This window comes from Falco cherrug, chromosome 4 (assembly GCF_023634085.1).
Source record: "Falco cherrug isolate bFalChe1 chromosome 4, bFalChe1.pri, whole genome shotgun sequence".
NCBI lineage: Eukaryota > Metazoa > Chordata > Aves > Falconiformes > Falconidae > Falco > Falco cherrug.
Window position 1 is genome coordinate 13821771 of NC_073700.1, and position 10538 is coordinate 13832308.

General features: G+C 67.2%; 1 protein-coding gene across 1 annotated transcript; it reads left to right on the forward strand.

Moving 5' to 3' along the window:
- Positions 1-60: 60 nt before the first annotated feature.
- Positions 61-10396, forward strand: LOC102046242 (laminin subunit beta-2). Its single transcript, XM_055706890.1, has 33 exons — positions 61-215; positions 365-528; positions 619-754; positions 936-1009; positions 1141-1329; positions 1407-1470; positions 2307-2509; positions 2597-2717; positions 3014-3202; positions 3288-3467; positions 3544-3656; positions 3784-3863; positions 3941-4076; positions 4217-4372; positions 4480-4607; positions 4690-4807; positions 4925-5117; positions 5187-5330; positions 5456-5687; positions 5758-5921; positions 6001-6225; positions 6792-7006; positions 7098-7194; positions 7266-7638; positions 7710-7894; positions 7971-8212; positions 8280-8483; positions 8576-8720; positions 9082-9289; positions 9373-9514; positions 9630-9806; positions 9881-10040; positions 10118-10396. The coding sequence occupies exons 1-33, from the start codon at positions 173-175 to the stop codon at positions 10252-10254; spliced, it is 5337 nt and encodes a 1778-aa protein (XP_055562865.1). The 5' UTR covers positions 61-172; the 3' UTR covers positions 10255-10396.
- The last annotated feature ends 142 nt before the right edge of the window (positions 10397-10538 follow it).

Below are 10538 nucleotides of genomic sequence, written 5' to 3' on the forward strand. Positions count from 1 at the left end.
GCCCCGCGCTTTCCGCACAGCCCCGAGCGCTGCGCCCGCCGCCCAGCGCGGAGGGGGGCGGGAGGGACCGGGACGGGGACGGGACCCGGCGGGGCGGGGCGGGACTGGACGGGACGGGACCGCCGGGCACCTGCCGAGCGCTCCCTTTGCGCCCCCTTTGCGCGCCCCCGCCATGCGGAGCCCCGGCGCCCTCCTGCTGCTGCCGCTGCTGGCCGGTGAGTGTGCGCCCCCCGCAGCGGGGCCCGGGGCCGGCCCGGCCCCGCCGCCCTGTTTCCGGGTGGCCGCGGAAGGGGCCCCGGGCGGCGGCGGGGGGGGTCCCGGGTGTGCCCCCACCCCGCGCCCTCAGCCGTCCGCTGCCCCGCAGGGCTTGGGGGAGCCCCGGCCCCCGACCCCCCCCAGGGCTGCGCCCGCGGCAGCTGTTACCCGGCCACCGGGGACCTGCTGGTGGGGCGAGCCCCCCGCCTGAGCGCCACCTCCACCTGCGGGCTGCGCCGGCCCCAGCCCTACTGCATCGTCAGCCACCTCCAGGTGAGCAGGACGGGGACCGAGGGCACCGGGTGGGGCTGAGTGGGACAGGATGGGGATGGGGACACGCACCACTGAGCCTCCTGCTCGCAGGAGGAGAAGAAGTGCTTCGTCTGCGACTCGAGGCGGCCCTACGACGCCCGTGCCAACACAAACAGCCACCGCATCGAGAATGTGGTCACCACTTTCGCCCCCCGCCCCAAGAAAGCCTGGTGGCAGTCGGAGAATGGTGAGCGGCAGGCGGGGGCGGCAGGGCGTCCCGGGGGGCTCTTCTTCCCTTCCTCCCACGCTGAGGAAGTGTGACTCAGCCAGCGGCCGCAGCCGCGCCCCTGGCCTGTGGCCGGGCTGGGGGGACGAGCCCCAGGGACCCACAGGTGGATGCTCCCCAAAGTCACATGTGCTGTCCCCAGGCGTGGAGCACGTCAGCATCCAGCTGGACCTGGAGGCTGAGTTCCACTTCACCCACCTCATCATGACCTTCAAGGTAGGTCCCAGCATGTGGGTACCCAGGACAGGACAGGACGGGACGGGACGGGACGGGACGGGATGGGATGGGATGGGATGGACCTGCGGGGGCTGTGGGGCTGGCCCCTGTCCCAGCTGGGTGTCCCGCAGACCTTCCGCCCTGCGGCCATGCTGGTGGAGCGCTCGGCCGACTTCGGACGCAGCTGGAAGGTCTATCGCTACTTTGCCTACGACTGTGCTGCTGCCTTCCCCCATGTCCCCCGCGGACCCCCACGCCGTATTGACGACGTTGTCTGCGAGTCCCGCTACTCTGACATTGAGCCCTCCACTGAGGGGGAGGTGAGGCCCTGGCAGTGCCCCAGGAGGGTCGGGGGACTCCCCGCTGCTCTCCCCTCACTGCCCTACTGTCCCCACAGGTGATCTACCGGGTGCTGGACCCCGCCATCCCCATCCGAGACCCCTACAGCCCTGCCATCCAGAGTGAGTTGTCTGCCCTGGGCTCCTGCCTGGCTGCTCTATTTTGAGCGCAGCTATTTTGGCTGCTCTCTCCCAGCTCTGAGCCCCACAGCAGGGTCAGGGCCAGAACCAGCCTGGGGGGGCTTGGGGCCCCCCTGCACCCTGCCCTATGTGAGCAGCTTCAGGTTGAGAGGAGGGGAATGGCTGTGCTGGAGCCAAGCCCAGTGCTGAGCAGTAGCTGTGGTGCAGGCTGGGGTCACTGGTGATGGGCAGAGGAGCCAGGCCAGACGCAGGACACAGTGGGTTAATCACCCAGGGCTAAATTTAGGCCGGGAGCAGGAGGGGAGGAATCTGCAGGGCTGGGCTGCTGGGAAGCTGCAGTCCCCGGGGAGCCATCCAGTCCTGCTGGGGCCCCCGGGCAGTGCCCATTATGCAGAGCCCCCAGCAGTGAGTGCCCCACCACCCAGAAAGGTGCTTTTGCCCGGGACGCTTGTTCTGCTCTGGTGGGGTCCCAGCCCTCATCTGCTGGGGGACCTGGAGAGCTCTGGCCCAGTGCACAGCCTGACCGTGCACAACCACATGCACGGGAGCTGAAGCGCCGCAGCTATGTACAGCCCAGCCTGGCCCTGTGCAACCAGGTGCATGTGAGCCAAACCACACACAGCTCTGTGCCAACAAGCTGTGCCATAGAAAGCCACACACAGCCCAGCCCGATGGTGTGCAGCTCTGCATGGACACCCCATGCCACCCACAGCCCCCTGTGGCCACGCACAGCCCACCCCAGTCATGCCCAGCAGAGCCGAGCCGTGCATGGACAAGCCCGGACACCCCGTGCCAATGCCGGTCTCTCTCCACCCCAGACCTCCTGCGCGTCACCAACCTGCGAGTGAACCTCACCAAGCTGCACACGCTGGGGGACAACCTGCTGGACACCCGGCGGGAGATCCGGGAGAAGTACTACTACGCACTCTATGAGCTGGTGCTCCGTGGAAATTGCTTCTGCTACGGGCACGCATCTGAGTGCGCCCCACTCAGCGGGGCCCCCGCCCCCGCCGATGGCATGGTAGGGCAAGCAGGCCCTGCGTGCCCTTCTGGAGTCAGGTAGCTGTGTTGCCTGGTTCTGCAGCCCCTCACCATGGCATCCTGGCAGGTGCACGGGCGCTGCGTCTGCAAGCACCACACGCAGGGGCTGAACTGCGAGCGATGCGAGGACTTCTACCAGGACCTGCCCTGGCGCCCGGCCAAGGGCTCCAGCACCAACGCCTGCCGCCGTGAGTAGCTGTGCCGGCACTGGCTCCTGGCTCGGAGACCCCGGTGCCGGGGCTGGCAGGCTGCGCCATGCCAGGGGTTTTGGGGTACTGCATGCTGGGGTGAGGTTGGGTGGGGACTGGCATCCTGCAGATCTGCTTTGGGGATGTTGCAGGCTGGAAGTTTGGAGAGGTTTGGGATTGGGGGCTACATACCAGGGTAGGGGGAGTCGGGGCTGGGGAGGTTTGGCACTGGGGGTGCTGCCTGGCGGGCAGGGGATTGGGGTGCAGCATGCTGTGCTGTGGTGCTGTTCCCACAGGCTGCGACTGCAACGAGCACTCGCGGCGGTGCCACTTCGACATGGCCGTTTTCCTGGCCACGGGGAACACCAGTGGGGCCGTGTGCGATGGCTGCCAGCACAACACCATGGGCCGCCGCTGCCACCTCTGCAAGCCTTTCTACTACAAGGACCCCAGCAAGGACCTGCGGGACCCTGCAGTGTGCCGAGGTCGGTGCCAGGGGGTGCGTGGCACCGGACAGGCTGTGTGGGGTGGGCTGTGGGGTCAGGGTGCTGATCCTGCCTGTGCCCCCAGCCTGTGACTGCGACCCTGAGGGCTCTCTAGAGGGTGGGCTGTGCGACGGCGCTGACGACCCGGCCCGCGGGCTGATTGCGGGGCAGTGCCGCTGCAAGGAGCACGTGGCTGGTCCCCGCTGCGACCGCTGCAAACCCGGCTTCTTCGGCCTCAGTGCTGCCAACCCGCAGGGCTGCCAGCGTAGGTACTGGGGCGGCACCCGCCAGGGTTGGGTATGTGGCTTGACCCTGCCAGACGCCACTGGCTCTCCATGCAGGGTGCCAGTGTGACCCCCGTGGTACAGTGGCTGAAGGCAGCCAGTGTGACCCTGTCAGTGGCGAGTGCTTCTGCAAGCGGCTGGTGACCGGGCGCAACTGCGACCAGTGCCTGGTGAGTGGGGCTGTGCTGGGGGCTGTGCACAGTGCTCAGGGCCATGCATGGTGCTTAGGGGCCAAGCACAGTGTTTGGGACAACGGCACCACAGCCAGGTGCTCCCTGACACCCTTGCCCTCTGCAGCCTGAGCACTGGGGGCTGAGCCATGACATCGCAGGCTGCCGACCCTGCAACTGTGATGTGGGAGGTGCCCGCGACAACCTGTGAGTCTTCATGGGGATGCAGGGGCCAAGGGGCATCCCTGCTGGCATCGGGGGTGATGGTGTCGCTGGGGTACCAGGTGCGCCGTGGAGACGGGACAGTGCCGGTGCCGCAGCCATGTGGTGGGACGACAGTGCAACCAGGTGGAGCCTGGTTTCTACCACATCAACCTGGACCATTACACTTACGAGTCTGAGGATGCTCAGCTGCATCAGGTAAGGGACAAAGGTGTCCCTGGGAGGGACATCAAGCAGAGCAGGGCAGTGGGCGACTCTTTGCATGGTCCCTAACCCAGCACGCACCACTCTGCCCTGCTGCCGGCTAAGGCAATTTTTGTGGTCCCATCTCACACCAGGGCTCGGTGGTGGAGCGTGAGCCCCCCACGGACCATCCAGCTTCATGGACGGGGACAGGCTTTGCCCGCATGCTGGAAGGCGGCTGGGTGGAGTTTCATGTGAACAACGTGCCTTTCTCCACTGAGTATGATGTGATCATCCGGTATGAGCCCCAGGTGAGCATTAGATGGTGAAGCTGGCGGTGGGATGTATCGCCAGACTGGGGGATGGTAGCGGGGAGTGCAGGACAGCATTTTTGGTACAGCCTGTTCTCTGCTGGTAGCACCCAGAGCCCTGGCAGGAGGTGAGGCTGAGGGTGCTGCGCCCCCGCCCGGTCTCCGCTAGCAGCCCTTGTGGAAACACCATCCCAGCTGATGACCAGCTCTCCACCAGCCTCCCCTCTGGTGCCAGGTGAGTGCCTTGCCAGGACTGGGCTGTGCTGGGGCTCATGGGAGGCACCCACCTGCCCATGCTCTGCTTTGCTCCTGCCCAGGTATGTGGTACTTCCCCAGCCTGTCTGCCTGGAGCGGGGTGTCTCCTACACCCTCCGCCTGGAGCTGGGCTGTGCCAATGCTCAGCAGGATCCCACCACCAGTGTGCTCATTGATTCGGTGAGAGGTGGTGGGGCAGCGCCATGGGGGATTGCAACCCTTTGGTGGAGCAGGATGCAGGCACAGGGGACACAGGGAGAGATGGGCATGACATCCCACTGGCTTTTTTTCCCCCAGCTGGTGCTCATGCCCCGTTACTCCTCACTGGAAATGTTCATCGCGGGTGACCCCAGCTCCATGGAGCGCCAGGAGACCTTCAAGCGGTACCGCTGCGCCCAGCCCTTCTACACCGCAGGGCCCTCGCCTGTGGCCGAGCCCTGCTCCAGCCTCCTGCACAGCCTCTCAGCCATCCTGCATGATGGGGCACTGCGTGAGTATGGCCCCACATCCTGTCCTGCACCCCATGGCAGCTGGTGCTCACCCTGCTCTCTGCCCGCAGCCTGCCTCTGCGACCCCCAGGGCTCACTCAGCGCCGAGTGCCAGCCACAGGGCGGGCAGTGCCAATGCAAACCCAATGTCATGGGACGGCGCTGCCACCGCTGCTTCCCAGGAACCTTTGGCTTCGGGCCCGGTGGGTGCCGAGGTGAGTGCTGTGAGGCTGTGCCGGCCCAGCCCGGAGAGGAGCCCAGGCACCCCAGGGCTGGGGACACCAGGGAGGGATGCTCTCTGCGGCCTGGGGGCAGACAGTGTGGGTGCCATGCCTTCCAGCGTGCCAGTGCAGCAGTGAGGGGTCAGTGAGCACTGTCTGCGACAGCACCACGGGGCAGTGCTCCTGCCGTGAAGGTGCCCACGGCCCACGCTGCGACCGCTGCCAGCCCGGCCACTGGGGCTTCCCCACCTGCCGGCCCTGCCAGTGCAACGGGCACGCCGAGGACTGCGACCCCTGGACAGGCAGCTGCCTGCGCTGCCGCGACCACACAGACGGCGAGAGGTGCCAGAGGTAAATGTGTGTGCCCGGAGAAGGCAGGGTGCTGCCAGCCGCCCTGGCCCCAGCTGACTGCCTCCCGCAGGTGCGCAGCTGGGCACTTTGGGAACCCAGCGCTGGGCTCTGGGCAGCACTGCCGGCCCTGCCCCTGCCCTGAGGGGCCTGGCAGCCCCCGCCAGTTCGCCACCTCCTGCTACCAGGACAGCCGCTCCCGGCAGGTTGTCTGCCACTGCAGCCCTGGCTACACAGGTGGGTGCCCACCTCAGCACGGTCAGTGCCCTCAGGGGTTCCCCATCCCTGGGCACTGCCCAGCACTCTGTGCCTGCAGGTCCCCGCTGTGATGAGTGTGCCCCTGGGTACTACGGGGACCCACTGCAGCCTGGTGGGCGCTGCCTGCCCTGCCAGTGCCACGATAACATCGACATGACGGACCCGGAAGCATGCGACCGGCACACAGGACGCTGCCTGCGCTGCCTCTACAATACAGCGGGGCCCCACTGCGCCGAGTGCCAGCCTGGCTACTATGGGGATGCTACACGGCACAGCTGCAGGCGTGAGTACCCATGGCCATGCCAAGACAGACTAGGCTCCAGAGCCCAGCATGGCCCTGGGGACCAAGCTGCCCATGGCTGCCCTTGCTCGTGCACAGTGCTGTGGGGTCCTCTGGGCTGTCTCCTCTGCCCAGTCCTGGTACTGCAGCCCCATCCTTGTCTCCATGCCCAGCTTGTCCCATCCCATCTACATGCTCATCTCATGCCCATTACTGTCCCCATTGCCATCCGCCATCGCAGTCCCCACTGCCACTCTGACTCTGTCCCCATCCCATCCTTATCCCATCTGTATCCTGACCCTGTCCCATCTCCATCCTATCGCCATCAGCTCTTCCCTTCCCACGTCCAAATGATCCCCACCCCTGTCCAATCTGTCTCCCTCCTGCCTCCACCCTTAACCACTGCCATCCTATCCCTGCCTGTGTCTCCGTACCATCTGCACCCCCATCCCCTCTCCATTCCAGTCTCATCCCCATCCTGTCCCTTTCCTCATCCTGTCCCCATCCCCTCTCAATCTCCCTGTCCCTGTCCCCATCCCTGTCCCCGCTCAGTGCCCATCTGGTTCCAGGTTGCTCCTGCAACGCGTTGGGCACTGATGCCAGCACCTGTGGGCCCCAGCAGTGCCAGTGTGATAGGCGCAGTGGGCAGTGCTATTGCCTGCCCCATGTGGAGGGCCAGAGCTGTGATCGCTGCAGCCCCAACTTCTGGAACCTGGGCAGTGGGCAGGGCTGCGAGCCCTGCGCCTGTCACCCCCAGCACGCCCTGACACCTGCCTGCAACCAGGTGAGATGGAACAGGGACAGGGGATGGTGGATGGGATGGGGCTGGGGGCATGCTGCAGCAGCGCCGGCCTCGCCCGTGCTGTGGCTTTCAGTTCACAGGGCAGTGCTCGTGCCGGCCGGGCTTTGGGGGCCGGACCTGCGCCAACTGCCAGGAGCACCACTGGGGTGACCCACAGCACCAGTGCCGAGGTGAGAGCCACACTGCTGGTGGGGGGGACCATGGCAGGCCCCACGGTGCTTTGACACTGCTTTTCCCACAGCCTGTGACTGCGATCCCCATGGCATCATCACTGCCCAGTGCCACCGTGGCAGTGGCCACTGTGAATGCCGACCTGGCATCTCTGGAGTCCGCTGTGACCAGTGTGCCCGGGGCTTTGCCGGTGCCTTTCCTGCCTGCCAGCCCTGTCACCCTTGCTTTGGGGACTGGGACCGGGTGGTGCAGGACCTGGCTGCCCGCACCCGGGCACTGGCACAGCGGGCCAGCCTCCTGCAGCACACTGGGGCTGCCAGTGCCTTCGGGGGCACCTTCCAACGGCTGGAGGAGAGTCTGGCCACTGTACGTGATGTGGTGGCCACCCGCAATGCCACCGCTGCTGCCGCCGCCCACCTGACACATGCCACGGAGGGGCTGCGGTGAGCACCCGATGCAGGGCATGGCTCCCGGGGTGTCCCCGGGGGTGGGTTGTCACCCCCTTCCCTTGCAGGCGGCAGATCGAAGAGGCGACGGAGAGGTTGACGCGGCTGGAGGGGGAGCTGACAGCCACCCAGGATGCCAACTTCAATGCCAGTCACATGCTGAGCGCGGTGGATCGGGGTGCTCGTGCCCTCAACCACAGCCTGCAGGACCTGGAGCAGCGGCTGCATGCCCTCAAAACCTCCAATTTCCTCGGTGAGCCATGCCACCGAGTCGGGCCGGGGTGGTGGGGCCATGGCCGGGGATTTGACAGGGCCCCTGCCACCCCCAGGCGCCTATGACAGCATCCGCCAGTCCCACTGGGAGTCGCGGGAGGCCGAGCGCTGGGCAGACGCCTCCAGCCGTGCTGTGCCCAGCCCTGTTAGCATGTCAGCAGCCACCCGGCGCCGTGCCGAGCAGCTCCTGGCCAGCCACCGGGATGACTTCAATCGCCAAAATGCAGCCAGTCGGCGGGCGCTGATGGACTTGGCAGCGAGGGCACAGGCACTGAGCCTGCACACACTCAATGAGAAGGTGGGACATGCGGAGGGAACCAGGGGGACAGTGCCCAGAGCCGGCCCGAGCCTGTGCTGCCTTGCAGGTCTGTGGTGCGACGGGCGACGTACCCTGTGCCGAGAGCCCCTGCGGGGGAGCCGGGTGTCGGGACGAGGATGGGGGACGGCGCTGTGGGGGTCTGAGCTGCGGCGGGGCCGCATCCACAGCTGACAGTGCTCTGGACCGGGCACGCCATGCCCAGGAGGAGCTGCGGCGGGCTGCCGGTGACATGGCCCAGCTCTCCCACAAGGTGCGTGGCACACGGGCACTGGTGGGAGCAGGTGGCACAGCCGTGCCCCCCAGCCCTTGGGGTTGGTGCTGAGGGTCTCTGTCCCTGCTCAGGTAGCTGAGGCCAAGGGGAAGGCAGATGAGGCCCGGCTGCGGGCACAAGCGGCTCTGGACAAGGCGAATGAAACCAGGGCCCTTGTGGAGAGCTCCAACAAGGAGCTGCGGGAGCTCATCAGCCACATCAAGGCCTTCCTGAGCCGTGAGTGCTGGCGTGCTGGGGGGCTGGCCGCCCCTGCCCAGCCCTGTGTGGCTCTGCACCTGCACCACACTGCACTGACACTGCACCGCACCGCACCACACTGCATGGTCCCCGCACTGCATGTGGGCTGTACCACCCCGGCATGGCATGGCACTGCACCACATCACACAGCTCCTGCCCCATGCTGTGTTGCATGGTCCCTGCCCTGCCCCAAACATCCTGTGCCTCCCAGTCACCCCCTTTCCCCCTTGCCCTGCCCCACACTCCCTCCCCGTGGTTCTGCCCTCTGCTGCCCCTCGGTCTGCCTGTCCCCTCTGCCCCAGGGTGCTGCAGGGGACACACTGACAGCTCCCACCCGCAGAGGAGGGGGCTGACCCCGAGAGCATCGAGGTGGTAGCCAGCCGGGTGCTGGAGCTGTCACTCCCCGCGGCGCCGTCCCAAATCCACCGCCTGGCTGAGGAGATCAAGACACGGGTGCGCAGCCTGGCCAGCGTGGACACCATCCTGGAGCAGACAGCTGGTGACGTGCACCAGGCTGGGCAGCTGCTGCAGGATGCCCAGCGGGCCAGGTGAGCCTGGGGATGTGGTAGCACAGCCCCCCCGGGGACCCCTGGCTCCAGCTGGTGCTGAGGCAATGCCTCCCTGGCCGCAGGTCACGGGCAGAGGGTGTGCGGGGCACAGCTGAGGCAGTGCGGCAGGCGTTGGAGGAGGCACGGCAAGCCCAGGGTATGGCCGAGCAGGCACTGCACCATGCTGCTGGTGACATCCAGCACAGTGAGAGAGCTCTTGGCATGGTAAGGGCTCGGTCCCCATGCCCTCAGCCCCATGGGGGTGGGCAGGGCCCTGTCCCCACCATGGGGGCACCCTGACCGTGGCTGCCCCCCCCCCCCCCATACTGCTTCTCCCCAGATGCAGGTGCAGACGGCGAGCGCGGAGCAGCGGCTGGCAGGTGCCATGGGACAGATCGGGATCCTGGATGGGCAGACGGATGCCCTGAAGGTGAAACGTGCCAACAACAGCCTAGCAGCCACACGTGCCCAGGAGGTGGCTGGCACCGCGCGGGACCGAGCCGGAGAGGCTAAGCAGGTGGGTGAGCAGGGGTTCTGGGGGGCCATGGGGGTCTCCCAGGGGTCCCACTGACTGGCCCCGCTGCCCAGCAGGTGCTGGAGGGGCCGTTGCGGGACCGGTACCGGACAGCACAGGAGCTGGTGCAGCACCGGGCACAGGGTGCACAGCAGGCAGGCAGCCGGGCACAGCAGCTGCGGGATGAGGCTGCCGGGCTGCTGCAGGATGCCCAGGGCAAGCTGCAGAGGCTGCGAGGTGAGGCCAGGGCAGGGGGTCCAGGGGGTCAGGGTGGCAGGTGTCCAGGCTGACCCATGTTCTCCCTGTCCCCGCAGCGCTGGAGGAGGCATATGAGCGGAATGAGCGGGTGCTGGATGCCAAGGCAGCCCAGCTGGGCGGGCTGGAGGCCAGGATGAGGGAGGTGCTGGCCACCATCAACCAGCAGGTCCAGATCTACAACACCTGCCAGTGACCCCCCCCCGCCCCGAGGGGTCCGGACCACCCCCACCCCGAGCCCCCAGCCTCTCCCACCCAGCCTCCACCTGCCCCTGGAGCCGTGGGCAGGAGGGGGGCTGTGGGGCACCCCCCTGCGTGAATAAAGTTACAGAGCAAGACTGCTGCACCTCTCCCCCATGCCATGGGCCCCCACGGCCACCCGGGTGGCCCCACAGTGGCCTCCCAGAGCCCCAGGGGTGGGAGCTGCCTGCTGCCCGCCCCTGCCAGCCCCTCCTGGATGTAGGGCACTGCAGGGCTGGG

What these genes read in the sequence shown, in the direction of transcription:
- LOC102046242 (XM_055706890.1), top strand. Translation starts at nt 173, where the DNA reads ATGCGGAGCCCCGGCGCCCTCCTGCTGCTGCCGCTGCTGGCCG. An exon ending in ACCTCATCATGACCTTCAAG is followed by an intron (nt 1,010 to 1,140) that starts GTAGGTCCCAGC and finishes GGTGTCCCGCAG; the next exon opens with ACCTTCCGCCCTGCGGCCAT. An exon ending in TGGCCCAGCTCTCCCACAAG is followed by an intron (nt 8,484 to 8,575) that starts GTGCGTGGCACA and finishes GTCCCTGCTCAG; the next exon opens with GTAGCTGAGGCCAAGGGGAA.